This window comes from Carcharhinus amblyrhynchos, chromosome 18, assembly GCF_965287045.1.
Source record: "Carcharhinus amblyrhynchos chromosome 18, sCarAmb.v2.hapA, whole genome shotgun sequence".
Classification (NCBI taxonomy): Eukaryota; Metazoa; Chordata; class Chondrichthyes; order Carcharhiniformes; family Carcharhinidae; genus Carcharhinus; species Carcharhinus amblyrhynchos.
This window is the reverse complement of record NC_137341.1, coordinates 13,210,173-13,226,127: the sequence shown is the minus strand read 5'-3', so window position 1 is coordinate 13,226,127 and position 15,955 is coordinate 13,210,173. Positions and strand designations below refer to the sequence as shown.

Genomic DNA, 15,955 nt, shown 5'->3' with positions numbered 1-15,955 from the left:
CAGCCTAACCTACACATCTTTGGAAAGTGGGAGGAAACGCATGCTGACACTGGATTAGTGTGCAAACTCTGCACAGTGACCTGAGGCTTGAATTGAACCAGGGTCCCTGAAGCTGTGAGGCAGCAGTGCTAACTAACCACTGTGCCACCTTGTCGGTGCAGGCTCGATGGGCCCAATGGCCTCTGTGCACTGTAGGGATTCTATTATTCTATTTTCTCCTTCCCCTGTCCTCCTTTTCACTTACTACTTAGAACCTGTTTCTTTGTCCAAACTTTTAATCACCTGCCCTCATATCTTACGTGGCTTGGTCTTAAATTTTGTTTGATAACGCCTTAGGGTGTTTGCTCTTGTAATAAGAGGTGAGTATGCTTTTTGGGAGAGTTTGTGCAGTTTTAAGGAGGTTTCCTTTGTGCAGTGTTAAGGAAGGAAGGAAGAACTGCTTTTGTGTTTTGAACATTCTGACATCTTTCTCTGTTCAGATGACTAAGAAATGATATGTCTGAGGATTTTAACTAAAATGATTATAAATTATTTTCCATTAGATTTTCCTGTGGACCTTGCTCAAGTGCTCGTATCTGCTTTATTCTGATCTTTTTCTTCTTTCTGCATGAGGTCTTATTTAGTATTGGCTTTCATTTTTCTCAAAATGGATCTCAAAATGTGCAGCCAAGTTTTTTGTTCTATTCAACTTGAATTTAGATAGTACCTTTCATGTTTTACTACATTCCAAGGTGTTTTCTGGGAGCAGTCATCAAATAAGATTTGATAATGATCCGTGGAAAGAGGTATTAGGATAACTGATGGACAACTTGGTCAAAGAGGGGGGTTTTAAGGGCCGCCTTGAAGGAGGAGCGAGAGGCAGACCAATTTTAGGAAGGAACCTTCAGTGTTTAGAGCAGAGGCAGCTGAAGAACAGCCACTAATTGAGGAGCAATTAAAATCAGTGATGCACCAGTTGCCAGAATTCAGAGTTTTGAATTCAGAGTTTTAAATTCTTCAAAGGGATATGGGCTTCACTCGCTAGGCCAGCGTTTCTTTTTATTGTCCTTGAGAAAGGTGGTGGTGAAAGCCACTGCTTTCAGGTGCTGCAGTTTGTGAGGCGGAAGTACACCATAGTGCTGTTAAGGAGGGACTTCCAGGATTTTGATTCAGTGACGGTGAAGGAAAGTCAATATAGTTCCAAGTCAGAATGGTGTGTGGCTTGGAGGGTAATTTGCAGGTGATGGTGTTTCCCAGCACCTTGTGTTCTTGCCCTTGTAAATGGTGGCGGTCACAGGTTTAGAAGGTGCAGTTGAATGAGATATGGACATCTGAGGGTTGTAGATGAGGGTAAGGAGCAATTAGAAAACATGGATAGGAATTTCACAATTGGGGCATTTCCAGACTGGCATCCAGCGTAGATCAGTGTGCACAGGGGTTTATAGTGATTGGAATTTGATGTTGATTAAGTTTTGAGTTGAAATTCATAGGTGAGGATGGGATGTCAACCATGTGTAGCTGGATGCATCTGATCTCCACATGATTAATTTGGAAGAAGACAAACCAGTTGATCCTGATTCATAATAGTCTAAACCACTTCAGGTTCAAAAGCTTATTGTCTTTCAGAAATTGCAATGTCAGATTAAGATCATGATCACTGGCTATTAAAAATAATCAGGCAACTATTGAGCTCAGTTTGAAATCCCAGCACAGTCTCTCCCCCTCCCTATTTCTGTAATCTTCGCAGTGCCCCAGTCCTCCTGACATATGTGTTCAGCTTGACCATCCTGATTTTAATTGCTCCATCAGTGGTGGCTATACCTCCACCTGCCAAGGCCCTAAGCTCTGAAATTCCCTTCCAAAACCTCTTGGCCTTGTTTTTTTTTCACCTTTTTAAGATGTTTCTTAAAACTTAACTCTTTTGATTCACTCCGTGTAATAGCAAAAAATTGCTGACGGCATTGGATATTGCAAAGGCTTTTAGCCCTGACAACGTTCGAACAGTAATATTGAAAACTTGTGCTCTGGAACCAAACTGTTTGTGTAGCCACAATATGGATATACAATATACAGTATCTGGCAATGTGGAAAATTGCCCAGGTATAAACTCTCCACGGACAAATCCAGCTAGGCCAGTTACCACCCCATCAGCCTACACTCAGTTATCGGTAAAGTGATGGAAGGGCTCATCAATCACGCTATCAAGCAGCACTTACTCAATAATTAGCTGCGCACTGACACTCAGTATGTTCTGCCAGGACCACTCAGTTCCTGGCCTCATTACAGCCTTGTTCCAAACGTGGACTGAAGAGATGAGGTGAGAGTGACTGCCCTTGACATCAAGGCAGCATTTGACCAAATGTGGAATCAAGAAACCCTTATAAAACTGGAGTCAATAGGAATCGGGGAAAGATCTCTACTGGTTAGAGTCATACCTAGTGCAAAGGTTGTCATTGTTGGAGGTCCACCATCTCAGCTTCAGGGCATCACAGAGTTTCACAGGGCAGTGTTCCAGGTCTGTGTATTTACAGCTGCTTCATTAATGATCTTCCTTCTGTCAGAAGAGGGCATGTTTGCTGATTGTACAATGTTCTGCACTATTCACAACTCCTCACATACTCCAGAGGTCCATACCCACATGCATCAGGACCTGAAACATTTTCAGGCTTGGGCTGATAAGTGGTGGTAGTACTTGTGCCAGCCAATGACCATCTCCAACAAAAGAGATTTCAAACATCTCCCCGTGATAATCAATAGCATTATCATTGCTGAAACCCCACTGTCAACATCCTGGGGTTTACGTACTAATGTAAAATACTGCAGATGCTGGAAATCTGAAATAAAAATAAATGTGGAAAAACTCTGAGTCTGACAGCATATTTGGAGAGAGAAATAGAGTTAACATCTCTCAAGAAAAGTCAGTTGGACCCAAAACGGAACTGGACAGGCCACATAAATACTGTGACTACAAGTCTGAGGCTGAGAATTCTGCGCAAAGTTGACTTATCTGTTGAATGGCCAAAACCTGTCCATCACCTACAAGGCACAAGTCAGGACTGTGTTGGAATACTCTCCACTTGTCTGGCTGAACGTAGCTTCAAAACACACTGGAAGCTTGAGACCATCCAGGACAAAACAGTCTGCTTGAGTGCTGCTCCAAACATCACCTTCACCATTCACCGCCTCCAGCACCAGTGCACTGACAGCAGTGTGTACCATCTGTAAGATGCTCTGCAGCAAATTGCCAAGGCTCCTTCGACAGCACCTTCCAAATCTGCAAACTCTACCACCTGGAAGGACAAGGGCAGCAGATGTATTGGAATATCACCACCTGATCCGCCATTGCTTATGTGGCTTAGTGTGAAATTTTTGCTTTTTTTTTGATAATGCTCCTGAAGCTTCTTGTGATGTTTTATTACATTAAAATGTACTTAATAAATGCAAGCCATTTTTCAGCCTTGGCGGTACAAGTAACAGTGACATGATGAACACCACCCACAAAATTGATAAGATTATAAAACTTTGCATTGTTATAAAATCCAACTTGCCTTAATCTTGAACATGGGACTTGGGGGCTCCCCATTTCTAACAAACCCCATGCGTGGGCAGGTCAGGAGTGGGTACCTTTACATTCTTCAGGCCCAAGACAAATCCTGCATGCCTGTGCATGAAGAGCAAGGCAAGAAGCCATGAAAACCCAGGCCAGGTGACCAGAGTGTGGAGCACCATAGCCAGCAAGTATCCCAGGCAGGGAACAAAGGAGAGTGATGGCAAGTGGTCTGAAACAGGCAAGGGTGGACTGGGAGTGGTCTTAAGAGCAAGTCCCAGGTGTAAGGGACAAAACTGGGGACAGAAGCAGGTTGCAGTTCAATAAAGGAAAAAGAAAGGAGCAGAGAAACAAGCTGCAATTTAGAGAAAGAGCTGCAGGGGGGGGGGGGGGGGGGCAAACATTGAGTAAAGAGGGCTCAGGAAAAGCCCTTATAATTGAAAAGAGCCACTGGGGCAGAAGAAACCCTTTGGAGCAGTAGCTTGGTATGCTCAAGGAGCTGAAGTTGTGCTTCTGAATTAATATTTGAATTAACTCAGAAGTCCAGGGAACAGAATCTCAGAAGGCGAGTTTGAAACTCTGCAAAGTGGGCTGTTTTTGGAGTGCCTTCTGGAAAGAATTCCAAGTTGAAATCTTTGAAGTTGAAGTTTGGAAACCCCCATGAGGGAAACAGCGTTTCAATGAGAGTGTTTGATTCAGTGTTGCTAAAGCCTGGTGAGTTATTGAGAAATCCATGGAATTTGGGTTGCATTTGGCATTTATTATGCATCATAGAATCCCACAGTAGTGAAAGAGGCCATTTGGCCCATCAAGTCTGCATCGACTATCGCCCAGACCCAGTCACCGTCACCCCACATGTTTACCCTTCTAATCTCCCGCTAACATCTTGGGACACTGAGGGGCAATTTAGCATGACCAATCTGCCTAACCTGCACACCTTTGGACTGTGTGTGGTGATGGTGGTGGCGGCGGGAGGGAAAGGAGGAAGGATGGTGGAGGAGAGTGCGCAAATTCCACACAGTCACCCGAGGCAGGATTAAACCCGGTTCCCCAGCACAGTGAGGCTAACCCACTGGGCCACCATGGCTCCTGTGTGTCTAACCATTCATTGTTTACTTGTTAATTCATATGTACCTGATAATTAGGGTTGGTTTAGTTCAGTTGATTGGCCAGCTGGTTAGTAATGCAGAGTGACGCCAATGGCGCAGGTTCAATATCTACTACCTATTCATGAAGGCCTGCCTTTTTGACCTTGCTCCTTGCTTGAGGTATGGTGACCCTCAGTTAAATCATCAGCCAGCCAGCACTCCTGCTCAAAGAGAGGAGCCTGTATTCCTCTGGGACTAAGACATCTTTACCGTCTACCTCTTTATACCCTGATTATTAGAGTATGAGATAGGTATTGTTAATGGTTTTATCTTTCTGACCTTGCATAGTAAAGTTCATTTTTGTTTGTTCAAAATTGTTGGATTCTGGTGGCTTTCTTCACTGAGCAAGTGTCTTGAATCTCAAACTTTGTATACTTTAAACAAACCATAATCAGCCTCTTACTGGATCTCACCAACCACCTGGGGGTCTGGCCAAGGATCACAACAGCATAAACACAGATACTATCTTATTTTTGCAGAGGTGTGAGCCTTGTGACTATAACCAGAACAGTTGCGTTAATTTTTCATTATTGTTTTGTGGTTTATTTTGTTAGCTCCACCCTAAATTGTTAATATTGGTGTAATGTTTTGCTTTGTAGTAACTACGTTTGGTCTTGCATGATTGGGTAGATGCGCACTGATTACTGGAAGCTACTGAGATATGGATTATCATAACAGATAATTCAAGGGGCCCCTTCCAATCTCCCTCTGCCCTTACAGAGAACTTCACAAATTCTTTGCATGCATTCCAGATTTTTTTTTCTTTTGTAATCCTAGTATTAGCACGTGGTTGTGACTTTGAATCTAGCACAAGAGATTTATATATTTTGTCTGCGATATGTTCACAAGTAGTTGGTGTTTCTTACTCATGTTTGGTTATTTTGGATCTTACTGATTGCATTCAGAATCTTCTCATTTCAGTACCGGAACCTCTGATTATCGGCAGAATTTTGAGATGTCGATTTCAAATGCAGGCAGGCCCCAATTTTGCAAGGTTTGAATTAGGACGACCAGCACTTAAAACAATGTTTAAAAATTGTCACCTTTTTTGAACTTTGCAACGCCAGTTTTGATTTTATGATGCCATGCCAGTGAACTGTTTGTCTTTACCAACTGCTATGTTTCTTTTTGCTCCGTCTTTCACAACCTCAGGAAGTGCAAATTACTTCTTAGATACACTATAGAAGCATCCTTGCAAGTGTAGGCATTGTTATATCATGGGAAATCCACTATTGTAAGGCAATTATACTGAAGCAAGGTCTCAAAAACCTTTCATTATTCTGTGAAAGTAGAGTATCGTGCCTTGGTTCAATCCCCCATTTATAACATTGTTCCTTGGGAAAACCAGTTCTAACTTGCGACGTTCCAACTCGTAACATGGTTTTTGATCACCAGTTGTGTTGCAAGTCCAAGGACTACCTAAAAAGTGGATTACAGAGGCATCATTGAATTGTCAGACCACCACAAAATTTGAACCAAAAGTGATTTTGGGCAACTGAATTTATTCAGACAGGACTGCAGGGAGTTCCTGTTCTGGTGTAATTCCAAAGTGTGAACAGATTGGATTTGCTCAGACTAAAAGTGCTGCTATAGAATACGCGCATCTTAAGGATTCCCTCAACCGCAACCCAGGAAGGGAGAGCAACTGTGAGTCTTTTTTTAATTATATAGTGCCTCAGCACCCACCTGTGTCCGAAAGTGATTAATGTACAATGACTTGCTTTTGGAGCATTGCCTCTGCTATCTAGGCAAAGGCAGCCGTCATAATGTGCTCAGGAATGTCTCACATAGCAATGAGATGAATGACCACTTAATCTGTTTTGTTGAGGGAGGAATGTTAGTGGCAGCGCCAGGAGAAACAGAAAATGAAAAACAGCCATGGCTGTAACCTCTTGAACAAAACAACAGCACTGTAAAGCTGCAGTGTCCTTTGTTAAGAACATAAGAAAGAGGAGCAGGAGGCTGTGCCCTCTAGTCCTGCTATCCTTTCTAAGCGGGAAGAATCTCTCTACCTCTACCCTATCCATCCCTTTTATTATCTTATACATCTCTATAAGATCCCCCCCTTATCCTTCTAAGCTCCGAGTACAGACCCAGTCTATTTAGTCTCTCTTCATAGTCCAACCCCCTCATCTCCGGTATCAGCCTAGTGAACCTCCTCTGCACTCCCTCCAAGGCCAAAATATCCTTGCGCAAGTGCAGCGACCAAAACTGCACACGGTACTCCAGCTGCGGCCTCACCAGTGCCCTGTACATTTGCAGCAAGACCTTCCTGCTTTTATATTCTATCCCCCTCGCTATAAAGGCCAGCATTCCATTTGCCTTCTTGATCACCTGCGGACTGGGTTTTTGCGACTCATGCACAAGGACCCCCAGGTCCCTCTGCACCGTAGCATGCTGCAGCTTTTTGCCCTTTTAAATTGTAATCCCCCCTACTATTATTTCTGCCAAGTGGATAACCTCACACTTGCTAACATTATACTCCATCTGCCAGGTCCTTGCCCACTCGCTCAGGACCTGGCAGATGTTGTAATATGCAGCAGAAATAGTTTGCAATAAAATAGGATTACATGCAGTTCACAGTATCAGACCATTCTGCCCATCAGATATATGCTGGTGTCTCTGCTGCTCGGGACCTATCTCTACCCTACTTTTATCTCAGAATCAGCATACCCTTCCAGTTCTTTCTCTGCTATGTCTTAATTGTGTACTCAACCTATATTGGTGCCTTAATTACTGAAATTTGTGATTATAAGTTCCATGTTGTTATCATTCCCTGGTAAAGATGTTTCTTCTGAATTCCCTCTTGGATATACTGATGACTGCCTTGTATTTATATCCCTAGTTTTGGACTTTCTAGCGAGTGGAAACAGCGTGGTGATTAGCACCGCTGTCCCTCAGTGCCAGGGACACAGGTTCAGTTCTGGCCCGTTGTTATCAATGTAGAGAAAATTAAACTGATGCAGCCAACTACTATTTGGCTAATTTGGATAAATCGATCTTGAGCCCTACGAGAAAGTTCTTACTAAGCAAGTGTAACAGAATTGGAAGTTCTTGGATTTGGTTTTAATTAAAGAAGGAGCTGGTGCTTTGGAACTAAATCAGGTATGTTAATGAACTATCTACCTACCTTCTTGTGAAATATTACCTTTTTGACTAGGTTTCTGGCTGTCAGCCTTATTTCATCAATGTGGCTTGTTAACTTTGCTTTACAATGCTCCTGTGCAGCACCTGCGGACTTTTTATTGCTTTAAAGATCCCATTGAAGTCCATTGCAGGTTAAAAGTACTTGTGTATTGTGGATATTTTAGTGTGTAGCTTTGTCAGTTATGTTTCTGTATCTGGACGCTTGAATTTCCACCAGTACAAGGGATTAAAAGTAGGTTTCTGAAATAGTACTGTGATTCTAATGATAGATCAGATCTTTAGTACTCTTGATCTTCTTTCGGAGGGATCTATTTGATGTGTGGCTTTGTGCCGCTGTGCTATGATGGTACAAGAAGATTAAACATATTTAATATTCTGTACCAGTGATCTGGTCTTTGTTCTTCAAGACATGAGGACTTCTAAGTTTGTTCAGAAAAAATACTTTGATTACCATATCCTTTTCTTGGTGTGTTTTTGTAGCTGCAGCATTTGCTGAATGTTTGTGCTACATATCATTACAACAAAACTCAATTATCTGGCACCTTTAACATTAAACATTCCAAGACACTTCACATTATAACAAAAAGCAATTTTTAAAAATTAATTTTATGGGATGTACGTGTCGCTGGCTAGGCTAATATTAATTGCCCATCTGAAGGACAACTAGGGATGGCAATAACTGCTCGCCTAACCAGCAATGCCCACATTCTGTAAAATGAATTTAAAAAGAGAGCAATTGAGTCAGGTCGCCAAAGAAGCAGGCTTTTAAGGAGAGTCTTGAAGGAGGAGTGAGAGGTTTAGGGAGGAAGTTCCAGAGCCTAGGGCCAAGGAAGCCAAATGCATAGCTGCCAATGGTGGAGCTATTTATTTATTTTAATAACGAATTGGAAGTATAAGAGACCAGAGATGTGGAGATTTTGGAATGTTTTGTCGGACTCGAGTTCGGCAATAGGAAGGGGGCAAGGCCAGGCAGGGGTTTACAAACAAGGAAGACAATTTTAAGATCAAGGCATTGTCAGAGAGGGAGCTAATGTTACAGGAAGTAGAATTTTAGATGAGCTCCAGTTAACAAGAGGGTCGAAGTTCAGCCAGAAGAGCACTACACAACTGAAAGTAAATGCTTGTCTGTAAAACCTGTTATGAGTAATTAATGTCCAACCTTTTGTCATGGAACTAGTAAATTCAGTTGGCAGAATTCTGCAAGTTTAATCATCGTTAATCCTTGGGTCACACAACTCTAAAATCAATCTTCCAGTTCAGACTGCACATGAATTACTTACTGCTGTTGATCCATTGGGGGCAGTAAAACATTTCTACCATAAAGAAATCCTGGAAGAAAGTGATCTTGCATTGCTGGAAATTACCTAATTGTCTAGGGAACAGTTCAACTCAAACCTTAATGTTTAGTTAGAGTTTGGGAGGATGCAAGGAATTCCTGCTGGAACTGATTACTGTTCGCCTCTCTCCAGCTTGTATTGTGTAATTGAAACATTGAACATGAAGTACCTTTCTCTTTGGAATATTTCTTTAGGATATGCCAATTTCTTAGTTGCAACTCCTCCGGCCTGCGCAACATTAGTTTGGGGTAAAAACAGGCAAGTAATGTTCACACTACACAAGTGAGGGAACCTAATCATTTCCCTTTGACAGTGAGCAATATCCTGGGCATTACCATTAACCAAAAAACAACTGAACTAGCTATATAAATATTACAACTACAGGAACAGGCCAGAGTTGGGAATTGTGATGACTAACTCCCCTCCTGCCTCCCTAAAGTTTGTCCACTATTTGCAAAGCACAAGCTAGGAGTCTAATGGAATATTCTTCACTTGCCTGGGTGAGTGCAGTTCCCAACACCACTCAAAAAGCATGACCCCAACCAGGACAAAGTAATGTGCTTGGTGGGTACCCCACCCACCACCTTTAACGTTCACTCCCTCTGCCACCCATGCACAATGTTTACCATTTACAAGATGCACTGTAGCAATTTGTTAGACTCTTTCGACAGCACCTTCCAAACCCATGACCCCTACCACTTAAAGCACAAGGATAACAGATGCATGGAACACCACGACCAGCTTGAGGGCAATTAGGAATATGCACTAATTGCTGGCCTAGCCAACAATAGCCACATCCCATGAAAGAACCAGAAAAAAATAACGTGCCTCATGGTCACTAACTCTGGGAACGCTAGCCATGTATGTTGTTGATAGTTGTGGATGTCCCGGTTATAAATTCACATTGTTTACCTTTTTTATAGCTCCTTTGCCAGGGGATCATTTAAATAAAAGCTGTTTTGTTTGTTCATTTTTCAATATCATTGTTCTGCAGGTATGTTGAGGGCGCCATCTTGTGACAATCCTTGCAATTTTCTTACTCAGTCTTTCTCAATTATATTTCCTGTCGATGTTTCATCTGTTTTTCTTGTGTGCATGTGAGGCTGGGCTGCATTGTGGCAAGAAAGGAGAGGAACAGATTGCATGTGTGTTGGAAACTCTCATGACTATGTTTTTGTTAGTGGTTTGGATGCTGCTGCGTTTCATCATGTAGCATGCCAGAACACTGCAGTATTTGCTTCAGTTGCCTGGGCCCTCAGCTCTAAAACCCCTTCCTACTCTCTTTCCTTCTTTAAGACACTCTTTAAAAGCTATCCTGTTGACCAAGCTTTTGGTCACCTGACGTTAAGCGACTCCGTGTCCTTTATAAAGCACCTGTGAAGTGCATTGGAACTTTTAATTGTACTGTAGGTGCCATATGAACAGCTGTATATGAAAATGTATTGCAGGAACAAAGGTCTGCGATTAAAGTTTTTAATGTTGTGCTGCCAATGTCGTTTGTACAGAGTTGTATTTACCTGTCAAGGTGACCATATTCTGGAGTCGTAACTTACTTCCTCTCAGCCTTGGCTGATTGGTGGTAGCATTTATACTTTTGACTCAGATGTGAGGAGTTGGAAGACATAATCTAGAGTGAAGCTTCAGCATTGTGCCTTTGACAACGTGACACCATCTTTAGGATGAGATATCAAACTGAAGCCTTGTTTATGTCTTTTTTGGTTGGACATAAAAATCCCCTCGCGGTGTTTGAAGAAAAGCAGGAAACTCCTCCTGGTGACTAGCTCAATATTTATCTCTCAACCAGCACAACTGATTTTCTGGCCATTTACCTGCTTGTTGTTTGTCAGACCTTGCTGTGTGTAAATTGATTGCTGTATTTTCCCCATGTACAGTGTAGGTTACACGTTTTTTAAATTGTCGCATTTTGGGACGTTTTGAGATCGTCATAGGTGCTATATCAGTGTGAGTAGCTTTTGTAAACGCTTTTAAGATTTAGTTCCCAATTTTTAAGATTATTATCCAGTAGATACACCTTTACAAAATGAAAAACTTTGTTTTAACACTCCGATGTGCAGGGTACCATGGCTCTGCAGGGTGCTGTGGCGATGCACAAGAGAAAGTTTTATTGCTTATAACTATTTTTAAAGGTCGCTGGCAAATGGAAGTCATCTTGAGGAATTTATACAGGAAGCCCCAGCATATTGGTTCAAATATGGTTCTGACTTCACAATGCCTCTGAAAGTTAGTGTTAACAGTGCCACATTTGAATTTGCTTGCAGCATCTCGTTTAATTAAGTTCCAGTTCTAATTTTCCTGCCACAGAGAAGCCACAAAATGTGACAGCAGCATCCAGCAGTAATCAGAGGCTTGTATCCAAACTTTACTGCACTTTCACCTATTCAATATAGAGCCCCTTTCTTGTATACATTTTACACGTTTGCTATTCAGCAAGTATGTATGCTGTTTTTAATATTTAAATGCTGCTCTGAGTAATCATATTTGACAGATCACTAAAAATTGATAACTTTTAACGTGGTTAGAGCAAATGGGAATTTTTGTGAGGAAGTCCCTGCTATTTTAAATAATGACAAAAGGATAAGGAGTAGTGATGGGGTGAGTCTGTTCAGGACTGTTGGTCATGGTCCAGTTGTATGTAGATGTCGAATTTGTACATGCAACAGAGTGGACGTCACAAAAGCTGAATCAGTCGTTAGTTGAATGTTGAATATGACGTACATATTAAGCATAGATGTAAATGGCTAATGTATTTCGAAGTGAAATAGCATAAAATGGTCCATGGTTCTGATCTCACCCTCCCCTGCCATTCCCTTCAAAGATATCACTGCGATTCAGAGTGATGCCTCTTCAGTTACTGCCGTGTCTGTTCTGTGTTACTGGAATTCTGTTCATTGCGAAAGTGCAACTGCTACACTTGAATTGTGGTAATCAGCCAGCAGAATGATTCAGTTATACATTATGTCCTTTCCAAAATTGGGTAGTCTGGTGAAATAATTTTGTGCCACTTAATGCTGTCGTGAATGTTACTGATTATAAGTCTGTTCCTGATGGTGGGAACAATTTGGGGTGATGAATTAAGACTGCTGTATCTGCAATCAACCGTTTGGGGGGGTGGGGTGGGAGCTGTATGCCTTGACTGAGATTAAAAGTGCAGAGTTTACTCCAAACAATTCATGTAAACTTTAGGTAGGGATTTAAATTAGTTAGTGGAGCAAATTTTACATCTGATGGGACTTAGCACTGGATTTACACAACATGCCAAACAGAAGTGGAGTGAATCTTTCCTCCTGGGGGTTTTACTGTGAAATTGAGCTAACCCTGTATCTGCGTTCACATTAGTATTTTAACATTGGTTTAAAAGGAAGACTGAAGAGAAGAAACTTGGTGCGCAACATTAAAAAGTATTACTTAACCTATTTTTTCCTTGTGGGGTTTACTGGTAACCCAACACTCAATAAGCTGAGGGTCTACTCTATATAACACTGAGCAAGGTTGTTTGTTGGCTTATTTCCTGCAAAATGAATGTATGCCCGTGAGGTGGAGAGATTGAGTAAGCCTGGTTAGATACTGACTCCATGTTGAGGTTTTGTATTATGGACTCCCATTTTTTAACTCAGTGGAATTTCAGCCTGTCACATTGATGTAATGCTGATAACCCAATTAAGATGGTGGTATAGCAGAGCAGTGATGTTCGGTGTTTGAGAGAGATGCTCCTCATTGTAATCTTGGAAAGGACAGTCAGCAAACTGAAGTCTTGACTGCCTCTTTTTCTGTACGTTTGCACAAGGAAAACAGGAGTTTTCTGTAGTGTGGGAACAAGGAATGCTGCCGGGATAATTTCCTTGAACAGTGTGTGTTGGAGCCGACGAGGGAGCGAGCTATCTTGGATCTGGTGCTATGTAATGAGGCAGGTAGAATTAGGGACCTTGTGGTGAAGGATCCTCTTGGAGAGAGCGATCATTGTATGGTGGAGTTTCTGGTGCAGATGGAGGAGGAAAAAGTGGGTTCCCGGACGCACGTCCTTTGTTTGAATAGAGGGGAGTACGGTAGGATGAGAGAAGAATTGGCGAATGTTGACTGGGGGAGCGCGTTGGAGGGAGGGTCTGCTGAGGAGCAGTGGAGGATCTTTAAGGAGATCTTTCTTGGTGCTCAGCAGAAATTTATTCCGATGGTCAAAAAGGACCGTAGGGGGAGAGGTAATAAGCCGTGGATAACGAAGGAGGTGAAGGAAAGTGTTAAATTAAAAGCGGAGGAATTTAGAGTAGCTAAGAGTAGTGAGCGAGAAGAGGATTAGGAGAGGTTTAAATGTCAACAAAGATTGACAAAAGTTGATAAAGGAGGGTAGGAGAAACTATGAAGCTGGGCTAGTGCTTAATATAAAAAAGGATAGCAAGAGTTTTTATAAATATATAAAAAGGAAGAGGCTGGCTAGGGTGAACGTTGGTCCTTTAGAGGATGAGAAAGGGGACCTAGTGGTAGGGGATGGGGATATGGCTAAGGTATTGAATAACTTTTTTGTTTCTGTCTTCACGGAGGAGGACGTGAATAATTTGCCGGGTGTTAGTGATGGAAAGGTGGTAGGACTGGAGGGTCTTAATGACATTACTGTTACGAGAGAGGTGGTGCTCGACAGACTGGAGGGGCTGATTGTGGACAAGTCCCCAGGACCGGATGGAATGCATCCGAGGGGTCTGAAAGAAATGGTGGAGGTGATAGTGGATGCCTTGGTGGTTATTTTCCAGACGTCGCTGGATTCCGGGGAAGTGCCGGATGATTGGAAAACGGCTAATGTTACGCCGTTGTTTAAGAAGGGTGCCAGGCAAAAGGCAGGGAATTATAGGCCGGTTAGTTTAACGTCTGTGGTAGGTAAAATGTTAGAATCCGTCATCAAGGAGGAAATCGCAAGGCATCTTGAAGGGAATTGCTTGATAGAGCAGATGCAGCACAGTTTCATTAAAGGGAAGTCGTGTCTGACAAATTTACTGGAGTTCTATGAGGATGTGTCTAGGGCGGTGGATAGAGGAGAGCCGGTGGATGTGGTCTTTCTGGATTTTCAGAAGGCGTTTGACAAAGTACCTCATGAGGTTATTGCAGAAGGTCGGGGGACATGGAGTTGGGGGTAGGGTGTTAGCGTGGATAGAGGATTGGTTGTCAAATAGGAGGTAGAGAGTGGGGGTCAACGGGTGCTATTCGGATTGGCAGATGGTGACTAGTGGAGTGCCCCAGGGGTCGGTGCTGGGGCCTCAGCTTTTTACCATTTATATAGATGATCTGGAGGAGGCAACCAAGTGTAGGGTGTTGAAATTTGCTGATGACACCAAGATTGGGGGAACGGCAAATTGTGCGGAGGGTGTGGAGAGTCTGCAGAAGGATCTAGATAGGCTGGGCGAATGGGCCAGGAAATAGCAAATGGAATTTAATGTTGGCAAGTGTGAGGTGGTCCACTTTGGTAGGAAGAATGGTAGGAAGGACTATTACTTACGGGGCGAAAAACTGCAGCAGGCGACGGTGCAGAGGGACCTCGGGGTCCTTGTGCACAAGTCGCAAAAACCCAGCTTGCAGGTGCAGCAGGTGGTCAGGAAGGCGAATGGGATGCTGGCCTTCATAGCGAGGGGGATTGAATATAAAAGTAGGGAGGTCTTGCTGCAGCTGTATAGGGCATTGGTGAGGCCGCAGCTGGAGTACTGTGTGCAGTTTTGGGCGCCTCACCTGCGCAAAGATATTTTGGCCTTGGAGGGAGTGCAGAGGAGGTTTACTAGGCTGATACCGGAGTTGAGGGGGTTGAGCTATGAGGAGAGGCTGAATAAACTAGGCTTGTACTCGTTAGAGTTTAGAAGAATGAGGGGAGATCTCATTGAGACATATAAGATGATGAATGGGATGGATAGGATAGAGGTGGAGAGACTCTTCGCGCTCAGAAAAGACAGTAGGACTAGGGGGCACAGCCTCAAGATAAAGTGGGGGCGGTTTAGAACGGAGTTGAGGAGGAACTTCTTCACTCAAAGGGTGGTGAATCTCTGGAATTCTCTGCCCGTTGAAGTGGTGGAGGCTGCCTCGCTAAATATTTTTAAGATGCGGGTTGATGGGTTTTTGATAAGAGAGGGGATTAAGGGTTATGGGGAGAGGGCGGGAAAGTGGAACTGAGCCACGACAGATCAGCCATGATCTTATTGAATGGCGGGGCAGGCTCGAAGGACTAGATGGCCTACTCCTGCTCCTATTTCTTATGTTCTTATGAAAGAAAAATGAGGAGTAGTTGATTTTAAGGCTGATGCACTAGATTCTACCTCAAACCATAGAGCTGAGTTTTAAATTGAGTTAATCAAACAGAAAGTGTATCTATCAATTTTACTTGTCAGGGTATTTGATGCATGTGGCAGTTTTTGACCAAAAATGTTTTCCAACTTTGAACAGTGTTCCCAATTCCTGCCCTGTGAGTCCACGTGGTGCCGGCTCTTCTGGATACCGTTTCGGACGCAACATCACCAGAGATCTACAGCTAGCAGCTGCATTTGCAGAAAAAGCAGCATCCGAGCAACAGGCAGAAACATCTGGTGGTGACAGCCCCAAGGTTTGGAAATGTGTTAATACTGTGGATCTCTCAGCTCTTTAGTTTGTAGTCACTTCCCACCTTCTGCGATTTGCTCCCCTTTGCCTTTGCTGCTGAAGATAGTGACTCTTGAATAAGAAATAGAAGTAGGCCATTGACTCCTTCAAGCCCCACTGCCATTTAATGAGATTATGGCTGACCATCTACTCAACACCATTTTTCTGCACTA

General features: G+C 42.9%; 1 protein-coding gene across 1 annotated transcript in view; it reads left to right on the top strand.

Moving 5' to 3' along the window:
* foxk1 (forkhead box K1) overlaps positions 1 to 15,955 on the top strand; it is a 100,509-nt gene that overhangs the window by 60,990 nt on the left and 23,564 nt on the right. The window contains exon 3 of the mRNA XM_080206399.1: positions 15,591 to 15,747. Within this exon, the coding sequence (XP_080062525.1) occupies positions 15,591 to 15,747 (157 nt within the window). The remainder of the gene's footprint in view (positions 1 to 15,590; positions 15,748 to 15,955) is intronic.